The 23,473-nt window shown below is 44.9% G+C and overlaps 1 protein-coding gene across 2 annotated transcripts in view; it reads right to left on the bottom strand.

Moving 5' to 3' along the window:
• Positions 1-23,206, bottom strand: part of TRIM33 (tripartite motif containing 33) — a 38,973-nt gene extending 15,767 nt beyond the window's left edge. For both annotated transcript variants that reach the window (XM_090025890.1, XM_090025891.1), the window contains exons 1-9: positions 22,669-23,206; positions 11,806-11,924; positions 11,490-11,637; positions 8,758-8,890; positions 5,383-5,499; positions 3,727-3,841; positions 2,639-2,785; positions 1,940-2,057; positions 85-329 (exon numbers count right to left, since the gene is read on the bottom strand). In XM_090025890.1, coding sequence (XP_089882016.1) covers positions 85-329; positions 1,940-2,057; positions 2,639-2,785; positions 3,727-3,841; positions 5,383-5,499; positions 8,758-8,890; positions 11,490-11,637; positions 11,806-11,924; positions 22,669-23,161 — 1,635 coding nt within the window. In that variant the 5' untranslated portion in view covers positions 23,162-23,206. The remainder of the gene's footprint in view (positions 1-84; positions 330-1,939; positions 2,058-2,638; positions 2,786-3,726; positions 3,842-5,382; positions 5,500-8,757; positions 8,891-11,489; positions 11,638-11,805; positions 11,925-22,668) is intronic.
• Positions 23,207-23,473: the final 267 nt, after the last annotated feature.

Below are 23,473 nucleotides of genomic sequence, written 5' to 3'. Positions count from 1 at the left end.
GAACTGGGTAACTTCATATTGAAGCAGCACAGATTTGAGTCTTAACATTATGCAGTGCAAGGCAACAATGCTTGGGAAACTTGCCTGTTGCTGTAACATTTGAGGGCCTGTCTGCCTAGGGACTGGGCCAGCTGGTTGTCCCATTCTCATTTGTTGCAACTGCTGATGTTTTTGTGCATACACCTGCTGCTGCATATGCTGAAGCCTAAGCTGTGCTAGATTAATCTGTCCTGGGGCTTTGTTGATGTGATTTGTCCCTGGAGGAGCCTGTCCAACGACCACATTTGGAGTGTAACCAGGAGATGGTTTATTTTCAATAACAAGATTCCCTAAAATATAAAGAAAACAAAAGTAAACTGTTACAATACAAGATCTCCAACGTCTCCAAGATCAATACGAGATTCGAACAAGCATCTCAACCTTCAACTTCTTCACTACTTTAATGTGCAATAACAAAGCAATCTAAACCTGAAGTAAAACAGAAAACTGCCACAGCCATATCGTAACCCTCTCTGATCTAGTCAGAATTAAGTACTTACAACCAGGATTGACAACTCAGATGTCAACTCTATTGACTCGTTTTATAAGCCTTTTCTTTTGGCAAGGTTTTCTATCGTCTAAACTAAGGCACTGTTTAAGTCAGCATCTTTGCACAAAAACTTCAGCTCATGAAGTTACTTATTTAAAAAAAAAAAAAAAGAAGAAATAATGGTATAAATGGTATTTTCTGTAACAGAGATGGGCTTGGTGCAAGATGATCAGACCAAGGTCTTAACATCTGTCTAGGAAAAGATATATTTTGGTCAGAACAAAACTTCCCGCGCTTAGCATGCTTTGATGTAGGCCTTTTCAGCACGAGAAAGATATGTTGCAATCACAATAGCGTGCCATACACGTATGCTGAGGCTTCTACAACTACTGCCTTAAAAACAAAAAAAACAATTGATGCTCCAGCAGTAATACCGCTACAGGTTAAGTGCAAGTAGGGCCCTAGCCTTTTGGAGAGATCACTGCTACAAACGGGTGGATTTTTCCACATCCATTCAAATCCTGGACTCCTACCAAGAGGCAACAAATATTAGAGTGGTTTTCAAATGGCGGCAAGAACTGTATGAAAATCAACTCATTTGACATGAGTTAGAGAACAGTACAGAGGCCTCTTGAAACTAGTCAGCTGGATTTTCCAAGGCATCCAGTCCTCGTCAGACCTTTGTTAGCTTATGTCATTTTAAAAACATTAAGACATCTAGTCATCTGATAAACCAAATCTAGCATTACTTCCAACATACATGACTGAAAAATTAAAGTGGTTCCTCAACAAAAAGGCTACTTGCCCAGAAATAAGCTTTAGAAACTGATGGAAAACTCTAAGTGTGGTAACATTTCTAGTTAGCAGAAATGTGTTAACACTTCAGTATTTCAACCAAGATTGCTCTAATCTAGAGCTAGAAAACCTTGCCAAAAGAAAAGGCTTGCAAAGCAAGTCTACAAAGAATCATGGCCTGTAAGTATAGGTGCACTGATACATCGGTCCTGTATCGTGTCAGCACCTATATAAGGAAAACTGACATTATCGGCAATTGGCTTCTTTTTGCTGATCTGGCTGGGAATGTCGACGATAAGTGCTGCGTGCATGTGCGGGGCAAGGAAGGGCTGCTGCTACGTGCGAGGGCCGGGAGTAGTGCCGGGCTGCACTTGGGACAGTTATACAGGTTAGCAAGGTCAGTGTGAGGAGACATCATGCATCAACGTCGAAGAGTTTGTGGTGACCACACACTGGAAATGGAATGTGCAGTTACCAGAACCGTTTCCATTAGGACTCTACTTCAGAGACAGTTACAGAAAGGCATTCCCTCCTATTTCATATTACTTTAGATTGTGTTGAAAAACCCCCTCCTCCCAGTTTTCCAGGTGCCACCAGTAAAAGTTATTCTCTCACCTAAATTGACAACGTTCTTTGCCCAGAACGTGGGGTCACAATGGAAGCGTATTGCTCCGTTGGCAGCCGGGACAGGATCGCAACGTGCCTTTAAAATATGGCGCAGCTGGAATGTAATCTGATGGGAAGCAAAAACAAAACTTGTGGTAACTGCATGCATCTACACTAAGAGAAGAATTTGTTCAGTGAATACAGCATTGCCAGATATCCAATAATAACTTTTAATAGCCAATTAACTCATTGTAGAATTACAGTGGTGAGAGAGGGTAGTTATCCACCAATCATCCAATAAGAGTTCAGCTCATCAATAGTTTCAGTATCCTCCATACAGCTGACTTCCATCATCACTGTTCACATGAGGAAGTCTTACCACCTTCTACATGGATGACTAAGTGGAAGCGTACTTCTGCAAACTCCCCAGTAAGTTCGCGGACCTGGGCTTTTTACTCCTTTCATTATAATGCAAGTTACACATCTAAATGTAAGTTAACTCTAGCAGGGAGTTGGACAAACTTGCTTTCATTACTACTGAAATCACAAAGGTTATACGGTTTCTTCTATGGCATGTGAAGTACTAGTTCTCCATTTGCTGGAAGTAAGCTGGTGAAACACAACTATGTCTCCACAATGTCTTCGATAGTAAAGTTCTCTTTTGTTACACCCGTGAGTAACCAAATTGCAACAGGGACATTTCCTTACCAGTCGCTTGCTGTAGAGTAGTGCAGTGCTACTGCCGCTTGCAATGGCCCAATTAGTAAAGTTCATCACATGCTTCACCTGCCGTGAAAGACCAGTTATGTCATTCTGCTGTTGCATTAACTTCATCTGTCTCTCTTTTGTCACATTCTACAAAGAAATAGAAAAATCACATTAGGTGTTTATATTTAAAAGTCTTCTACGCCTGGATCACAATTCTTATACAAAAGATTAAGAAAGCATAGGTTGCACAGGGAGCTGGTCCAATACTTGCATTTCAGCTTCCTAATGCTTTCTCTTATAAAAGACTGGCATGAAGTTCTAACAAATCCAGTTTTCTTCAGAACACTTCAAAATTCAGAGATCCAGGGGGACAGGAAGTTTCCTTCACATTTAGCAGTTATGAGTTGTTGAATGCTGCTGCTTCCTTTCTCACTGGTGCTGTCAGGAGCATGCCAATGCAACTGCCGGACATCAACATTTCACCCTGAAGTCAGGACCATGGTGCACCAATGCAGCCAGGAACCAGAGATTTGGGGGGGGGGGGAGGAGCAGGAAAGTCTGAGGGTCTGCAGTCCATGTCTAAGGGGTCCATGAAAGATGACTATGATCCATCAAAATCTGAATTTCCAACAGGGTCTGCACCTCCATTCAAAATTTTTTAGGGGTCCGCAAATGAGAAAAGGTTTTGAATGGAGGTGCAGACCCTTTTGGAAGTTTTGGATGAGGCCTGAGAAAGGTAAGCAACAAAAGCAAGCAACTGAGGAGTCACAGTAACATCACATTTGTGTGAATTTACCATTTAAGAGAAGTACATTTTGCAGACCTAACCGAGGTATATTCTAGACACTAGGGGTACATGGGAGGTGGGGGGGGAGGTGGTGCTTCAGACTTATGAAAAAGGAGCAAATTCAAAAGCAAGAACATGACACAGAGGCGCAAGTTCGGAAGCTTTCCATTTCACCGAGCTGAAATTCAACTCCCAGAACATACAGCTCAGGGGTAATTCTGGTACTGAAGTCGTTATACAGAACAAGGCTGCTCGCTCAAGCGGTGAACAAAACTAGTCTTTTTTTTCCTTTTAACAGTACCTCAAGCTGCTGTAAGAGAGATTTTCCCTTTTTATTGATCTCATTGATGAGGGTGAAAATGGCCACTTTGATTTCTTGTTCTACTCGTTTATTAGTTTCATTTACTTCTTTTATCCTAAAAAGGGAGAAACATGTTGTCAAGCAATCTCATTACACCATGCCTCCAATACTACATACCATAATTGTACCCCTGGATAGCAAAGAGGCAATTTCTGTATTAAATTAGTTGATGAATGCAGAATAGCAGCTTGTTTATTTTCTATCCAAAGCAGACTCCCAACCTTTTGGCTCCTCGGGCCAGAGGAGTAATGTGGAGTCAGTCTATGGGTTGCATGCCACCTGCCTGCCATATCTGGCAGCAGGCCAACACGATCTAGAGTGCAGGCCCATGTTATCAGGGCCATGGAGCTCCCCGCAGATCTGGAAGTCCTGCTGCAAGGAAGCAGCAATTTACACTGTCACTGCTCCCTCTCTGCAAAACTGCCAGACCCCGGGGAAGGCCAGTGGGACAGATGATACAGCTCTGCAGGCTGGATCTGGCCTGTGGTTTGAGCCCCGCAACCTAGAAGGTAACAAGCTTATTAGGGGAAGTCATCTGGAATTCAATTCTCAAAGAGAAAAAGCTTACATAGACCGATTTCAGATCCTAACAGTTTGGAGTTTTCTTTTCATCTTTGGACATTAATTGCTTTCTTTTAAAATTTTTCCCCACTTGAACTAGTGTGAAGTAGTGTCTTTGCTTCCAATTTCTTATTTGATCTCTACTTCATGTGTTCTACTGTGAGAAATTGACTTCAAATGGCTTAAATCTTCAAATCCTGCCCATTATATTGTTTACTCAAAGAAAGTCAAATTTCCTATTCACCATTTGAAAGAAGTTGGAGTTGGGAGGCAGAACTTGTGACGGAATGACAGAAAGTTTTCTAGGAACATCCTCCTTTCCCTGTGCATGCGCAACAGGCGCAAACAGACATCATCCTCATGCTGCCATAAACATCTTTATGGCAGCAGCAGCTGTGAGCAACCAGACCTCCCTTGTCATGGTCCGAGTGCCCCAAAATGTGCCTGACCAAAGGCAGTCACAGTTTATGACACCGGGTGTCTGTTTGCTTACTGTGCACTCCAGGAATTTCCCCGCAGGGGATTCCCAGGGCCTGTCTTTCACTCTGGTGTGGCCAAACCCAGACATCCTGGGGGTTCCCCCGCTTGCAAACAAGAACCCCAGGAACCCCCTTGCAGGGGTTTTCCAAGGCTCAAGTTTCATGGGTTGGGGTGCATATGGCCCAGGCAACATCTGTTTCTGCTGATCAGCTGGACCAGCTGTGCCGGGACAAAAGAGTCCGTTTTTGCCCTAAAAGATGTCTGAAAAGTGGACGCGTTGAACCCTATGGCTGGTACTTGGCAGAGACTACAACAGTGGAGGTTATTTTACTCTGTAGTGAAATCATGCCACAACTCCAATTGTACTGGTGCAGCATCTCTGAACCACTGGTCTCCCACTGCCCTGTGGCCCACTCGCAGCAGAATGTAAAGCATTTCAAATGCAAGCCCAGTGCGACTGACATGAGCACAAAGTAGAACTGAAGCACTTTTCTAGGTCCCTGTTCACTTGCATTAACACGTCTTATTAACTTCTGAACTGTTGCCCGTACTTACCTATTCTGGACTTGAGTAGCTGCAAAATTAACATAATTCTTCTTTTCAAGAAGTTTGGCTAGCAGATTCTCAATTGCACCTTTCTGATTCTGAAATGCTTCTTCCAAAAACTGATACCTTTCAAAGCCATAAGAGAGGACACCATTTATTACGGAACAGTGCACGGAATTAACACTTTTCAATTTGTGAGTGACATTTTGCAAAGTGGTTATTAAATGTTCAGTTTGCAATACTTCTGAATGGTGCGATAAAGGCCTACGTAACGCTCCTGAAAAAAGAACATTCAAACTTCCACATGTATCAATGTGTGTGAACATGTTCAAATAACTTGGTTTATCATGTAGGAACAGGGAGAAAGGACAAACTATTACAGCTCACAGCATAGCAGCTTATTGGATAGCAGGTAAAGAGAACAAGTCCAGAATTAACGCGAGTGAAAATTTTATCTTTCATCAGTGTTGAAGAAAGAAAACCCCTTGAAGAATCCAAAAAGAAAAAAATGCATTAGGCTACCTTCTGGTCGTTAAAAGACAGACATAGACAAAATGCATTGCGCGCACAAAACACAAAAGTATACTGAATGCAAGGAAGACATTCCACCCCAGGACAAAGAAAATTAATTTCACTTCTCAGACTGCTATTCATATTTGACCAAGGCAGCCTAAGTCAAAAGCTGCTAAGTCTGCAGTTTTTCCCCCAAGTGAAAGACTTTTGCTCCATAATTTCCCACATGCTAAAAATCCAACAGAAAAGACTGCGTCTACAATAGCTTCCCCACAGTATTATCTCAGGGGGGGAGGGGGGGGGATAAAAACTACACCCTTGGCTACATTTACCCTAAATGAGGGATGTTTTCCTAACTCATTCAGGGCACTGCAAGATGGGACAGAAGAGAAGCAGAACAAGTAACTTAAGGATAGAAAAGAAGATTTAAAAAACTCTGAAGAGCTGCGATTTGTTTTTTTTGTCACGTGCCTTCCAGCATGTCACCCAAAACTCTGCTTGCAGACTTACAAAGGGAATGACTTGGTTATCATTCTCTTTGCTGTATGTAAACTTCAAAACTTCTCAAGTGTAACTTAGCAATGGCATAAGGAATCCTACCCACGAGCCCCAGAACATGCTTTTTACCACCCTCACTACAGAAAGTTCCAGCACTATTCAGGTCAGGCAGTTTTAGCAAATGGGAGAAAAATAGTTTTGAGACGGATCAGAAGCATTAATGTTCTGCTCAAAAGTTATCACTGAACAAAGGAGTAAGTTTCATAAGGAAACTAAAAGAACAATTAGGACCTGGCTAATTAATCCTGGGAAACACCTGGATCCATAATTAAGGTAATGCAAACATCTTGCTTCAACTGGATCATGCTTGTGCAATAACAGTTTGGCAAGGGACTGCTACTTATACCAGACAGATGTCGCTTTTGTTTTTTTGCAAACTGCTATCCACTTGAAACCAGCAACAGGTTTGAGCTACAAGAGTATCGCATCTCAAAACCAGCACCAACATCATCCCTACCTATGGGTATTTCAAGAACTGTTACAAGAACCTAGGGTCCTGGTCCAGGAGAGCAGCTTGCAGCTGCTAAACTATTACAAACTAATTGGATTCATGGCCCACAAATATGCAACAGCTCTCAAAGACCTGTTTGAGCAACCAGAAACACACGTGTTCTTTGTCTATTTATACCAAAGATGCCACAACAAAAGACCCAGCTAAATGTCACTAATTGTGAAACTTTTGGCCCAACTCATGTAATAAAAGTTACGGGAATAAGGAGAGTCTTCCTGGGGTTTCCAAAGCATTTCAGCTGCAAAGGACTTAAAAACCAGCAAACTCAATGTGTGTCTATTGCTACAGGACAATGGGTTGCCCACTGGTTCCCACCCTTAAAGATCTCTAGAAATAGAACGGCTACTCAGACGCTGATTTCAATGGCCTGCTTCGTTACAGAGGATTAGGTTTTCAGGTGAGGAATAAGTAGAAGATTAAAATTAGTTCTTGTGTTCACCTGCTATGATTTTGCTTCAACCTTTTACTGCCCTCTCTAAAAGTCCTTAATTTCACTTTTATCACTTAATGATAAAAGAGGCAGCCATCTTACCCAGCTGCAATTTACAGCTGCACACAGAAGAAACATTTTACAGACAATTTCTATTTAGTGGTAACTGAAAGAAAGTTATCCGAAGTCTTATGGAAGAGTATGCTGTAGAACCAGATGCATCTATTTATGGATTGTTAATCAGTTAGTGTCAAGTGCACAACAGGCAGATGCGAGACAGGCTACCCAGCAAGCACTTGTCAGCAAATCCCGGAGAGCAAAAATTTTGGACAACTGCATTTTGAGGATGTTTACAATCAACAACATGAAAAAAAAAAAACTGGGCCAGAGATCTCTCAGTGGCTTAAGTTACCAAACTCTCAGTAATTTAGAATTTGAAGTGAAGAGCGTTTAACTGCCGTACTATTCTATAAGGTTACTGAATATACTGGGCAGATGAGAAAAGCCGCCAAAATTAGCCATTTCAAAGCACTTTCCAAATAAAACTTGAAGAGCAGCTTTCCAGGGGTATACGTGCTGTCTGGAGTTTGACTGCTGCAGGCAGTTCGGCAAGGGCTGGCTAACGCCAACGATAGAGTTTATTTTTATAGCTAATTATTTGAAACGTACAAGTATGCACATTAACATCTTTATCGTACCACTGCACAACCCTCACTAGTCTCTCCTGCTCTTCAGCAGACACAAAGAGGGGAAAACGAATTCTCAGTTACCATTTTGACAGGGAATAAGGCCAGTTTTAGAAAAATCAAGCAGCAGACCAAGACCAGGTGGAGGGCTTTAGCCCTTTGTGTTGGGAAAATACATTTATCTATGACACAAACCTTGACACAATTTAATCCTAAATTGAAAAACTGTTACAGTATACACGTTAAAATATGCCTTTACCAAAATTGCAACCTCTCCCGTGATTCATTACTATAAACTCCGCTTTTTTTTTTTTTTTTAAATAACATTGACTTTAAAAGATACAGGCTTGTGCCAAATTATATTTTATGAATATTTAATTTGTGACCCGATTAAAGTTGCCACACTAGCAGATGCCAGGCAGGTTAACACTGTAACCGGCACTGTCCGTTCATAGCACGCCTGACTAGCAGCTCTGCATCCATCCCTGGAGGCCCAGCGTAGCTCTGCTAGTGCGCTACCCTTACGACTTTCAGTACCCCTAGCAGGGTTTCCCTGTCCAAGCAAGCACTGCAGTCCCATGAAGAATAAATGCAGCGGTTTTTCAAGGCACAAATGCTTGAGATTAACTTCACTTCTTTTTCTAAGAAAAGGCACCACAGGAGTTAAGACATGTTAATATTTGTACCTGTGTTCTTTGTGTTCCAATAACTGACAGTCTCTGCATGTCAGTCTGTCACATGTTTCACAGAAAAGTTTTAACTGTTCTTGTTTGTGGACAGGACAGAAAACAGGACGCTGACCGGATGCTCCCACGGCCTCTGTTTTTAAAAACAAACCATTTTTGCATTTTAAAATATAGTTTAAGACAGTTTGAAGAGCAAAGTTGGTAACTGCCATTATGAGTAAGATTTGAGAGCTCTGCCAAAGCCAATTACAAACCTATTCTCAGCCTCGGCTGTGTAAGTTACTGTAAATATGCACTCATTAAAATATTTACAGTGGTTATGAAGAATTTCCAGGTTTGTTATAGTTTAAGAAAAAGAGGGCCCCCCCCCCCCTTCCAAAAGACCCACAAGTCAGTCCTTTTGGATTCTCTTAGATATGTTTGACCAAAGCCTCTGTGATCCTGCAATACGGCCACCCGGCTTTGCTCTGTTCTAAAGACTCGCGGGTGGTTCACGTGTGCCTCAAACTTTTACGCTGTCAAGCACCCTGGGGTCTTCTAAGTGACCTCTTCAAAACCCTGACAAATAGCAGTAAGTCGCAATCGACTGATACATTTCATGTCAGTGTATATACTGTGTATACTAAGGAATTTGGTATTAGTAACTGTCTAGGCATCTGCACTCCACATGGGCTGGTTAACAGTAATTTTACACCCAACCAGATGAAGGATAAGGGAAAATATTTCCTTGGGTTTCTATACTACCCAAATCTCTTTTGAAGAAGCTTATGGAGGGGGTTGGAGGTAAGGAAGCAGTCTTTAGAAGATCAAGCAGCTACAGATTAAAGAGGGGGAAAAACGATTGAACATTTTCCTGCATTGTCAAGTACTTTTTGAAGCTTGTTATATCAGACAAGTTACTCCAATGAAAGACAGTTCATGAAACCCAAATTAAGACTATTAAAAGGAATTTGACAGACTTCACAGCATTACTTCACATGGCCAGAATACCAGAGAAACAACAGATTGTTTCCTCTGAGCATGTAAAAGAGTACAAATCATTCACTATACCTGAAGATATCACTAAGTATAACTGCATGTCATTTATACTACAGGGAATGCAAATTCTGGGTCTAGGCTCTCTGCATGTCATAAATGCCAACCTCATTTTTCTTTTTTAAAGGAAAGATTACCATATTAGACCAGTCCTAAATATGAAGTGGTGTTTTCCTGAAACCTCTTGCCAAAAGTACCAAAGAAGAAATGGTTCTCTTATCCTGACAGTCATAACTTTCATACCACGTTCCATCAAGAACTGCATCTTTTCTATTTTGGTAGCCTGCGACTTTACCAGGTTCGGCTACTTCCAATAGGATGCAGCATTTTGGACACAAACCCACGTAAGGTTTTATAAATTAGCAGTTCATGTAACATCTGAAGCAGAAATGAAAATTCCCTGAAAAATGAATTGTCTTTGCAAAGGTACAAGTTTCAGCATTAGTAGATGCTGTAGGTCATCACTAATAATGTTGGCACAGCCATGAGGTTCCTGCAGCACGGTCAAAATGGCAACCACGCAGTTCAGTTACACGTCCTCACTGTGTTCCGAGCACGATATCTAGATCTGTCTGTCCTGCCCTAATTACCGCCCAACAATACATCCCTGTTCTGTAGGCTCAACACTTGTTAAGTGACAGCTCTTTGCCCTCGTTTGCAAGGAAACGAACGAATGAAACGCAGAGCTGTGAGGCGCACCCTGGGGACAGCACTAAGAAGAGTGGGATTGTCCCTATTTTATTCCAGTAAGTTGTGCACTCTGAAGCAGAACGATAATTTAAGAGACTGACACTTCCAATTTAAATATGCAATTTTATATCGTTCATGCATGTAATTTAGCACAACTGTACTAACTGAAAGTGCAGGTAGTAAAGAACAAACTGCGATGGTCCTAGAAGTGTACCACAAATTCTACCTCTGTTTAATGGTACTGATGCCACAGTGACATCCTTTAGTTTACTGTACCAGGGCCACAGGCTACCTTCAGTCTTCATAAAGGTCTCTGGTAGGTAACCCCCAGCATATAAAGGGTTGTAGAGAAGAACCTTTAACTCTGTGGTTCTGGCTCACAGGCTATAAACTAAACATGTATATCAGCACATGCAATAACATTGGTGTTTGACCTCACCCATTCTTAAAGAAAGCGCCCTTGGCTCTATGTCTACTTGGCTCCTACTGGCAAAGAGAACCAGAAAAGCACCAAAACAGAGACTTCATTAGTAACTGTACTGACGCATTGGCCGGATCAGAAGGCTATTCACTCTACCCCAGCTGGACAGACTCCACAGCACTAAAAGCTTTGTCATGGCAGAAATCCGGCATGATACAGACTGCATAGGCAAATCAACTCCTTTGTTAAAGGGGTGCCCCTCATGTTCTCTTGACCAAACTCTAAAAGGTGACAGTCCCGCCCTGTTTCATTTTCTGTATTTACACATTCCCAGCATGAAGCCTTTTACTTAACGAAGCATTATCAGAGCAAGCCATTTTAAGCTCGTTTCACATCTACAAATGTCCTCCACTTTTCAAGCAGCGCCAGTTACACTGATCTGGATCTGTCCCTATCCTTCTGGGAAGCTTACGCTCCCGATCAGCACATTCAGCTCACCCTTCCCATGACGTACGTACACAAAAGAACTGACTATTGTTTTTATTCCTAGGCTAGAGGTGGCTAAGTGAGACATCAGCAAGCTTACCTGAAGAGACATCCTCTTTCTTTCTGATCATATGATCTTTTGTAAATTTTACTCGCTGATGAGCTTCTATGCATGTCTTGCACAGCCATTCCCCACACTCCACACAAAAACCAACAGCACTAGAATTATCTTCACAACTGGTACACACCTAAAAGCAGAAACAAAAGTCAGGTAGAGATACCCTTCCCCCATAAGGTCTTCACTGAATCTAAATAAAAAGCAGTAAAAGAGCATTATTTCTTTAGATGCCACGACATACAAAACACATGCACCAAGAAGTACATGAATTTCAGCAAGAAATGGAGAAAAACCTCACCTGTTCTGACTTTTCATCAGAGCTACTCGGTGCTTCGGATGTGTCCTTCACAAAGTAGTTGTCCACAAGGTCGATTTGTCTGCATTCTTGGCGGCATATTGGACACCTGATCACGCCAACTGCAACACAAAAAATTGCACCTATCTTTAGGGGGGGGGGGTTTGGGGGGGGGGAGGGGGGAGGGTGGATATGATGAAAATCAATATGCCAGAATCATAAAGGTTAAGAGGAAAATACAATAATCAGAATACATTTATAAAACCATCTTCAAGCTGATTAATTTGATCAGGTAGTTGAAAACCAAACTAAGATTAACACCATCATCCTTACAAACCTGCACAGGTCCAGGCACGACAGGATTTCAGCCAAAGCTTTTGGAAAGGGGCAAACTGATAAAGAGGCCTTCCCCCTCCAGTGGACAAATCCCAAGTTTTATGAACTGGAGTGCAACATGTTATTCAGAAGTCGGTGAAAGACTTCACATGAAATCAATCTGCATTATCAGTGAAGTAGTCTTGCCATACTGTCTGTGAAGAAGTATGAATGGTACCAAATGCACCAGAGAAGGGGAAAAAACTCAAGGTAAGCTGACAGATGGAAGGACTTTCAAATGACTTTTTGACTTTTAAGTCTGCTCTGTTAGGCATCCTGAAGATGAGCAGAACTAGCCTACAGGAAAAGATTACCTTGACTTTTCAATGGAGATCAGTTAAGTAACTGCCTCTGTGAAACTCATCAAGAGCTCAAACCATGGAAGGAAAAGTTTTTGGAAGATATTACATTTAAACTAATGGGTCATGTACCTCAAAGAAACTGGTGTCACACTACTCAGTTTGTTTCCATACACCTTGCTAAGGCATGATAACGTTCCCTGCCTTTAAAAACCTGGAGGCTAACTACCATGAAGTACTCCATAGAAAGGTGGTTGAATAAGGGATATAACTGTAGTGAAATGCTCAGAGTTTTGAAGCATGCTCAAAGAGGATGGTTTGGAAGGAAGGATAAGACTACAACAAACATGCAGGTCTAAAGTCACTAATTATCAGCTGCACATCCATCCCCTCTTGCAGGGAATATTTGGAACATGGGTACAACCTCAAAGAACTACACAATTCTATAATTAGAAAATACCGGCTTATGCTCTAGTCATCAATTCTTCCAAAATATGGCTCAGTGCCGCTGGGGTTTACTGAATTATGGCTAAATTCTGAATGAGCTGTAAAGGTACCTGCAAAGAAATGAACCGGGTACAGACAATATCAACCATACTTAAGAGAGTTATGATACGCGTGTGTTGGAAATTGGAAAAAAAACCCACTAGGAATCACTGACAAGACGTTTACATACCACGTTAAAACCTACGTCATCCAATCTTAAAATTGGCAAGGAAATCCCTTTTGAAGGGAGGAGCTTTCAAATAAGGCTAGGCTCTTGTCTACATGAAGATCCTCAGAAAGGTTAAACTACTCCGTTTTAAAAATGTGCCCCATAGACAAGCTTCAGAATTAATAACAGCCTTCCCAGAATACTTGAAACACAAGCAGCTGCCCTTACTCCAGGGTAACGGAGGAAGGAAGTAAGATCCTTGCAGTGTCAACACATGCTCAGGATAATGATGTTGGAACAGTGATTATCTCCAGAAATGATCAACAATTTCAGTGCCCAAGTGAACAAGAAGTGCTTGCTCATTTATGTCAGGGAGTCTCCCAAGCAAAGAGATCTTTGGGATTGTCCTGACAAATGAAAGCACAAGCTCAGTTAGCTATGGACAAACAAGTGATAATTCCAGGAGAGATGCTGTAATAAACCAATGCTCTAGATATGCAAAGCAAAGCAGTTTCACCGACCAGCTATAGCTAAAGCATGTTAAGTGGTGCACGAGCCTTGTGACAAAGTGAAACATCACAGCAAAAACCTGTCCTTATTACTACAGCAGCTCTCGTATGCTAAGTCACAAGGCAAATGACAAAGTGCGTGCGTGTGGAGGGGGGAATTGAGCCTCACTCCTGAAATGTCAGCAACCTCTCTGAAATCCCGTTCCAGAGCCCTACCCTACATCCTGTTCTTACCATGCAAAAGAATGGGAAGACAAAGCAGCAACGGGCATCCAGAACACTGAACTGCCTTAGAAGAGATGGGTGATGATGTAGCCATTGGTTTGTGGGCGATATCTTTTACTGAACCAAATGTATAGTTGAGAGGGACAGAGAAACTGTTGGTACCACTGTATCTTTCCTCTGGTTTCTTTACCAGAGACTCAAGGAGGAGACTACAACTCCACAGTAGTACAGGGAAGCAGGGGGGGTTTCCAGGCAAAGTATTCAAGTACTGCTTGGGTTCCCATCTGAAGTGCATGTTCACATGACATAGTAGCAGTAGAAAGTCAAGGCCACGCACATGATCAGAGGTCAGGAAAACAGATCTTACGATGACAGGCTGAGAGCCATGGGACTCTTTAGCCTGGAAAAGTGCAGGCTCACGGGTGATCTGATGGCCACCTATAAGTTTATCTGGGGTGACCACCAGGATCTGGGGGAACGTCTGTTCACCAGAGCGCCCCAAGGGATGACGAGGTCGAACGGTCACAAACTCCTGCGAGACCGTTTCAGGCTGGACATAAGGAAGAATTGCTTCACTGTCCGAGCCCCCAAGGTCTGGAGCAGTCTGCCAGCGGAGGTGGTTCAAGTACCTACACTGAACACCTTCAAGAGTAAACTGGATGCTTATCTTGCTGGGATCCTATGACCCCAGCTGACTTCCTGCCCTTTGGGCAGGGGGCTGGACTCGATGATCTCCCGAGGTCCCTTCCAGCCCTAATGTCTATGAAAAAAATCTATGAAAAAAAAGGCCCTTTAAAAGATGGGGCAAAAAACTTGCCCACGAATAAAATACACAAAACAAGTAACTATTTCAGATGACGAGAAGCAAAGTGTGTGCACCAAAGTCACGAAGACAAGGTATATCAGGACGTTCTTTGAAGCACTACATCTACAAAACTGTGTATATTCAGTACAGGCAGCACAAGATTATATTTAGTGGATTACAATCTCTTTAAAAAACCCTTGACTTCTCAGCTTGCCTGTTATTTCATTTTCAGTCTTAGCTTTCAAATACTGTAAGTAACATTACACACAATACTTCATCTTGTGTCCCCAACTCTGCTAGCCCAAAGATGCATCAGTATAACTCAGTATCTGAGCTCCTGAGAAACCAAGTTATCTTCTCCCAAAGAAAAAGTTCCTTAATGAGAAAACAGTCAAAGTAGTGTTATTTTATAGGAAGAAAGAAATACTTGCATCACAACTTAACATGCAACCAAAGTTAATTTTCTGGTAAAAGTGTGACGTACATTTTAGGACGGGGTGTAGTATTTCCCTCATGAAGCCAGAGGAAGAAAAATGTTTCCCAACCCCAAAAATCTAAGTTACAATGAAGTTTAAAAGACTGCCCTACTTTTACATAGGACTGACCGCATGCTTCCTCTGTGAATATAAATTAAGAAGAACTCTAGCACACTACCACTTCATCAGGTAACATATTGTATGATTATAGACGCACTGCCATACTGTTCTCTTGAAGCAAATTAAGATCAATGCGTGCTTCAAAAACTTCCAAAGTTAAAACCACAAAAAATATTTAAAAAGCTTCTTTCTGGATGGCACAAGAAAAACAAGTTATGGTAAGAGCATCTAGACCATCCCAAGCCACAGCAAAATTAGGAATGGGAGGTGAGTGTTCAGAGGAACTAAGATCAGATACAACATGGGGTTTTACATCCTTTTCTCTATCTGGAATTTTTATTACAAAAAAAGCTTTTCCAAAATACCAAGGCTGGTTTCATGCTACTTTAAAATAGTGATCATCCTCTATTAAATCACATCTTTTAGGCAAGAAGTCAGTCTTACAGTTGAGGCACAGAACTTAGAACCAGAAAACTTTTGAGCTGATAGAATCAGAGAAAATGGGGGCTGGAGGGGGCCACGACTCCAGATGTGGCCTCCTCAGTGCTGAATAGAGGGAAGTATCACTGCGCTGGACCTACCGGCAACACACCTACCAACGCAGCCCAGGATGCCGGTAGTCTTCTTGGCAACAAGGGCGCACTGCTGGCTCCTGTTTAGCTTCTTGCCCACTGTCACCCCAAGGTCCTCTTCTGCAGTTGCTGCCCAGCCCATCGGTCCCCACCCTGTACTGGTACACGGGATCGTTCCCTTCTAAGTGCAGGACTTTGCACTTGTCTCGTTGAACCTCATGAGATTGCTTTTGGCCCAATCCTCCAATTGTCTAGGTCACCCTGAATCCTAGCCCTACCCTCTAGTGTATGTACTGCTCTGCACTGCTTGGTGTCAGCTGCAGACTTGCTGAGGGTGCACTGCATCCCATCTTTCACGTTGTTGATGAAGACATTGAACAAAACAGTTCCATTCCCAGCCACCCGACAGACTTCCTGGAACATAAGGCACCTACCCTATATAGTCCACTTTCCCCGCGCGTAAAATGGAAATACTACTTGCTTCACATAAGCATTCAGACACAAAAATCCTTGACTTCTGAGATCCTCTCATGGAATTTTCTAAAGGGCAAAATGTATTTTTAATTACATTTCCTTTTTTGGCTTTTCCCCAGCATTTAATGAGGAGCTGTCATTAGCGTGAATTACACAGAAGTCCAGTTGTCCATACACAGCAGAGTACATAAGAATTTTTTTTTTTTTTTTTTTTAAATAGGACAGCTAGCTTCACTAGCCTTAAAAAAAAACCTCTCAGACCCATTTGTATCCCCCAATAAAAACAGAGAATAAGAGCATCTCTAACAAATATTTAGTACTGAAGGGGGTATGTCTACATGAGATGCTTTACTTGAGATTAGATCAAATTACTGTGCAGGAAGCACGTAGCAAATTTACTCACGATTATTTCCTGCGCAGTAGTGCACATGTAGATTGCTGACAGGGTGGGCTCCATCACCAGAGCCCGTGAGGGGACAATGTTCCCTTGCCCCTGCAACAGGGGGCTCCCAGCTGCCGCTTCACCATTATGATTAGGGGCTGGGAGATTCTTATCTGCCAGCCCTAACTCCGCAGGTGCAGGGCCCAGGCTGGGAGATGAGAACTCCCAAGCCCAGGCCCCATGACCACGGAGCTAGAGCTGGCAGATAAGACTCTCCCAGCTCTACAATTTTGATTGTGGAGTGAGGGCAGGGGGACACTGTCCCCGCGGTGGCAGAGCTCACCCTGGCAGCAGGCAGCTCCCAGGGGCAGGGGACAGCTGTCTCCTGGACCCATGCTCCCAGCACCAAGCCCCTGGGCAAGGACACGGGGAGCCTAGAGCTCCCCTGGCTGCTGCAGGAGGCTGCTGCAGAAGCAGACTGCTGCCACGAGCAGCAAATCTGCTTCCGCTTCCCTGCACATGTAGATGCCTGCCTGGGGTGGGTTTACTCCAGAGTAACCCCAGTCCGGAGCATTTGCATGCGTACAGGTGCCCAAAGGCCGTGAAAACACAGAGCTGCTTTAATAAGAGTAGTGGGGATTCAAACATTCTATTTCAGTGCTCTCTTTGGCTTGCTAAAATTATGCAAAGCAGAATCTACTGCAGGATGGATGAAGGGGATGCATGTCACTTTCTGAAGAACTGTCACTATGCTTTTAGCAAGTTGTCTATATACATACATAGATACAACACACATATACAAAGGGGTGGGGGGGCAAAGGGATGGGATTTAAGCCTCCATATATCACACCAAATTATCTACTTAGAACTTCAGGGTGGGAAGCGAGGACATTTTCAGCTATCTAAATAAACGCACATTTTAGAGACTAGAAGTTATTCCTTCACCTTCTGACTAAATGAAACGTCTCAGATGGAAAAAAATGTTTAATTTTCAGATAAGCAGTCCTATCTGGATGAAGGAAAAGGTGCAGTGTGAGAAGTTTTATTACACACCAGCAGTACTGCATTCTGGTCATTCAGCCACTCTATAAAATCACGCCTTGAGGTAATTTTTGTGGGATATGGGAGAAGTGCAAGAAGGCGGCTGCAGCACGTACTCAAAACAACTGCTAAAGTGAACAAACAAACTCACAGGGAACAAGGCAGGTCTAGCATGCTGATGTGCTATCAGTGTCCTTTGCTTTCTACTGCACACTCACCAAGCCTCTGAAGCATAAGCCACAACTGCATGTGCACAGTTTAAATACGTGCGACTTGTACACGTATAAATACAACCCTCACTGATCGCTTACTAGTCAACTAAAATGCAGCCACTACACTAGCAATATTACAGGATAGTTTGTCCATAAGGGAAGAAGAACTTCTCCATTTGACAATGAAAGGGAACCAAGTAAGGTTATGTCCCAAGTTCAACTTTAGGTGGGAGTTGAAGGGCTAACCCTTCCTACTCTTCATAAGGAGTGGCATCATCTTTATCACAAGGGATCAGGGCCCTCTTCTATGAATCTGCAGGAAGACCCCATTCTTCAGCCAAACATGCGCCCTTTACAAGCATGCTTGTTTCTTGAACTCAAAGGAAAACTCCTACCTGTGCCATCCCCAGAGCTACTTGCTGCAGCACTCCAGGCTGAGGTTTTGTTTGCTTGCTTTTGCAGATCTCCCCTAAGAAGTAACCAGCCCAGACCCTGAACCATGGAAACTTAGTTTATTTACATACGGTAAGCAAACTTCTTCCTCTGTATCACCTACACATGACTCTTTTATTAGCCCATCACACCAAACAATTCTGAAGTTAAAACAACAAACATCTCCTTCCTTGTTTCCTGTGCCACTAAGGAAAAACAGGGTACAAACAGGGAAGTGAGAGAGACGAATACAACCACATACGTTTTGGTAAAGACCATTTCTGAAAATGGACTGATTTAACATCAACCCCAACAACATATGCCTTATAGCGGCTTGGTTCTTCCTTCATTCATACAAGACATGGCATGAATTAGCACATCACCCTAAGCTTCTACAGACTTATATCAAAACATCCATCAAAACCACTGCTGTGAACCACTTACCATGAAGCAAGCATCATGCTTGAAAGAGCACTTCAATTTTAAGCCTCTCTTCAAACAAACGCATCTTTTGGAATGCAAGTTTCTTGTGCTGGTCCTCAACTCAAAGGTAAGTATATTTTGAAGAATCTCAAAAAAAAATCCCAGAGGTCTGCATTTTTTAATGCAAAGACTGTTCTGCACTTCAGGAAATATTTTCAAACACTCATGCAATCTAGTAACTCAAACTTCCGTTTTGAAGTTGAAACTTGGCATGAGTGTATTCCTTTGAGGAATGAGGCCTTTGCCAAATTTAATATATTAGCCGAGAAAGCCAAAACGCATGAGAGTAGATATTACACACACAAAATACCATTCTTCTTCACCGACGTAAGGGCTCAGACATGTGTATCTGGCTAGACACACCAATTTCAGGTATTAAATAGTCAAACTGACATGTCACTAAAAGAGGGTCTGTTGCTGTGAAAGCAACCAAAATATAACATATGTAAAGAAGTTCCCAGTTCTGCTCCAGAGCACCTTTCTGATTGCATCTGTCCAGGTAAACAAACCTCAAGTTGCCAACAGGATGATATGCAATCCTGAAAGGCAGAGATTCACCTGCAGAATGATGAATGCAAGGGTGGACAGCCTTCAGGAAACACTCTTCAGTAAGCAGATAGCACCCTGTAACATACAGCAATCTTAGGTGATCTTTATAACACTGAAGCTAGACAATAAGTAAGTAAGTAACAAAGAGTAGGCGCCTATTAGTTCAGATGCAGAAATCTAGATTCCATTATTTAAGACATACAAAATAGGAAAGAAAAAAAAAACCTCCTGGACACATTTATAGAGATAAACCTTCACTAGACTTCAACCTACTGCGTACCTCTTTGGGCTAGAGCAAAGACGTGAGACCATTTCAGTCTCTGAGTCGCACAAAATATGAATGATCAGAATTCAAGCTCAAGTTAATAGCCATTTCTGTAGTTTTAGTAGCCTATTTTTAAAAATATACTTGTTACTGTTTATCTTTACTCGCCTTTAATTGATTGACACTGTTTACAAATAAGCTCACTAAATGTAGCTTATTTGATACTCGACGTGCCCGAGTACCAAATCTCCTACATAAAAAAAGTAAAATAAAAATCAATCAACAAGAAAGTTTTGTTTCCCCCTTTTAACCAAAAAAAGAATTCAAGTTCTCAACACATTCATAAGATGTCCACAACTATGGTCTGACTGTCCTAAATGCAAAATGCCCACATTACGGTGGAAACTGAATGCACACAAGAGGCAACATAAACACAAGATTACTCAGAACATCCACAGTTCACCAGGTTGCATATTGCAGAATTCACAAAAAACATCTCCATATGCACACACATTTTAACCCTACATTTCCCTGGAACTTTCTGAAAGCTCACACTCACAGCTTGTTGCGGATTTCAGGAGTTTAATGAAGGCCTGCCCCTTTGTGACGTTTAGAAGGGACTGGGAGAATGGTACATTCTCCCTACGGGGATAATCTTCTTAAGAGAGATTGTAAATACCTCAGTGAAACACTGTGAAAGCCTCAAAACAACCTATCCGCTCAGGGAAGGAAGGAAGATTCCTGGCTTTCTGACATGCTGAGCTTTCAGCTAAAACGTGCCCTTTTCTTTTTCCCCACTTAAAACACAGGTGTCAAATGCACAGCCCGTGGGCCAGATCCATTCCACAGAGCCCCTGCTGGGCTATTGGTAGGCCACCAAAAGTTGTAGGGCAAGAGGCATGGCCTGCCACAGAATCCAGGGACCTTGGACCCTGGTGCACGTGGTGATTGGCCACAGCAGTGCAAGCCAGGGATGATACAGCCCAGCTAACTTTGCCCGTCACTGCTGCTGCAGCCCCAGCGCCTCAGACACTGGTCCCGTGGCTATGCCATGCTGGAGCCAGTGCCACTGTAACCCCCACGCCAGAACCAGAGTTCCTGCCGCTACGTGACTCAAGCTGGATCTGGCTTGGAAGAAGCTCCAGGGTCTGGAGCCAGCCCAGGAAGCAAGGTGAGTTTGACACCACTGATTTAAACTAGACCACTTGCGGGGTGCAAACAGCAGTGCAGGTGATCAGTCACCTGAGGCAAACCGTGTAGCTGGACAGCAAGAACAGCAAAGATGAGACCTCATCTGTGACCCAACATGAAGCTCCACAGATTCACTGTTATATTGCACCGTTGTACTAAGTTAACAAAAAAAGCATCCTTCCCATTCATTGTTGTGCTTGCTTTGGTAACATAACATTCAGTAAGAATTCATCATCAACGCAGCGTGTGAAATTCATTAAACAGCACAGTACTACAGTCAGCAGCACAAAGTGCCTGAAGGAAAAGGAGGTGGGCTAGTAGAGCAGAAAAAGAAAGTCTGGGTCACAGTTTCGACATCTGGGAAAGGAGTGGAAGTCCCTCACGCTGGTCATTCCCAGGGGAACATGGACTAACCGCCTTCACTTGTCTCGATTCCAGAATAGGGCAAAGCTGACTGTCCTCCCCAGCTGCCCCTGAGCCAGCTTGTGAAATGATTACTGGTTATGTTGCATTGCTTTGAGGCAGTGGTTGGCTCTTTCCCTTTTTTGGATTCGAGACCCCTCCACAACATCTGCAAATTGAGCAACACCCAATTTCAAAAGCTAGTTTATAAATTACAATGCCCACCTCTTTCCAGAAGGGCTGGGTGGGGCGGGGCGGGGTGGGGGGCGTAGAATTATCTAGGCAGGGACACACCGGAGCCTGTGTTTATCTACTTAGTTTATGCTTATCTCCTCATACCTGGCTTCTCTCTTCACACCTCACAGCACCCTTCAAAGGGTCTGGTGTCACTCCAGGGTGCCCTGGACCCCTGGCTGAAAATCACTACTTTAAGGCAGTAAAGAGTGAAAACTGAGATAAACAGCCTAGCAAGGGACGCAGGACAAAATTTCAGAAAAAGACAAAAACAACAACTATTAATTTCACTAATTTCCTATTTTTTTCTTTAAGCGAAGGCATGACAGGAACAAGCGAGCATCCCCGTCTGAGACGGCACTGCGGCTGCCAGGCAGTGCGGGAGTGTCCCCATGTATACCGAGAACATGCTCCATTTTGGTACGATCGTGACAAACCCGAGTCTGGCTGTGGGATGACCCAAGCCCTGGGTCCTCTCCCCATGGCCTCGCTGCAAGGTCTCAGGGCTTTACCTGCATCGTTCTCTCGAGGGGCTGCTCTCTGCTAGCAAATCCCAGTCTAACCAGCACCGTGACTGGACTTTACAGCTTTGCAAAGGAGAATCCCACAAACCCGCAGGGTTCCCTGAAAGGAAATGGGTCTGCTGCCCTGGTGGGGATGGGAGGCCTGCTCTCGCCAGCCACTCAGGACGGAAAGAAAAGGCGAGTCCTTGGACGCTTGGGCAGCAACGGGGAGCTGCTGAACACACTGCCAAGCAAGCAGGGCTGCGCACATACGCTCCTGTGTAAAAAGCACAGCGCTACGGGGTGTGCGGGCAGGCAGACCCCCGCAGCCGAAGCACCACGAAGCCCCTGTGCCCCGGGAGCCCCAGGGGTCACGTCAACTGCCGCCACCACAGCAACAGCTGGTCCGGCTGCCCGGAGGCTGCATCCCCGCCACTCAGCTGTCCCGGGCAGGAGCAGGGGCAGGGGCGCGGGCAGCGTCAGCGCAGGGAGGACCGACAGGGGAGGGGCCGGGAAGAGGGAGGGAGGAAGAGAGGATCGCAGGGGCCGCGGCGCAGCTCTGCCGCCACACACCGGCGGCCCGGGGCGCCCCGCGGGCTGGAAGGAGCAGCGGCACACGCGCGCGCGTTGCACGCGGGGCGCAGCCGTGCCAGCGGGCTCACCTTGCTGCACGTCGCCGTTGGCGCCGCCGGGCAGGGGCACGCTGAGCTGCCGCTCGGGCGCGGGCAGGCAGCGGCGGCAGAAGGAGTGCAGGCAGGGCAGCAGCTTGGGCTCGGCCTCGCGCCGGCTCTGCAGGCTCTGCGCGCACACGGCGCAGGTGTCCAGCAGCGACAGCGCGCCCGCGGCCCCCGGCCCCGCGCCCGCGCCACCCGCCGCCGGCGTCAGCGGGGGCACGGGGCTGGGGCCGGCCGCGGCGGCGGAGGGGGCGGGGGGCGCGGGGCCGGGCGCGGCCTCCGCCTCGGCCTCGCCGGGGCCGCGCTCGGGGCTGCGGCGCTCGTCGGCGACGACGGGGCCGGGGCCAGGGGCGGCGCTGGGCGGGGCCGGGGACGCAGCAGGCGCGGGCTCTGGGCCGGCCCCTCCGCCACCGCCCGCCGCCGCCGCCGCCGCCTCCTCCGCGGGCCCGTCCGCGCCGCCGCCTCCTTTGTTTTCCGCCATGTTTCCTCCTTTGAACCCGCCTGCCGCTCCGCTCCGCGCCCGCACGTCAGCGCGCACACGTCACCGCGCCCGCCGCGGTCGGGGCGGGGCCGCGCATGCGCGGGAAGCGACCCCCTCGCCCGGGCCCCACGTGCCAGCGGCAGGACCAGTACCCCCACGGGCCGGCGAAGCGGGCGCGGCTGCACCGGCCTGCGCTTCCCCGACCCCACTGCTCGGGAAGCGACCGGCGCGGTGGGGACGGTACTGACCGGGCCCCGGACCGAGGGCTGCCAGCAAGGAGCAGAGCCAGCAGCGCGGCAGCCCCAGCGGGAC

The sequence above is a fragment of the Crocodylus siamensis genome, chromosome 13 (assembly GCF_052110815.1).
Source record: "Crocodylus siamensis isolate JL-2025a chromosome 13, ASM5211081v1, whole genome shotgun sequence".
Classification (NCBI taxonomy): Eukaryota; Metazoa; Chordata; order Crocodylia; family Crocodylidae; genus Crocodylus; species Crocodylus siamensis.
The sequence above is the reverse complement of the archived record's forward strand: the minus strand, read 5'-3'. Positions and strand labels throughout refer to the sequence as shown.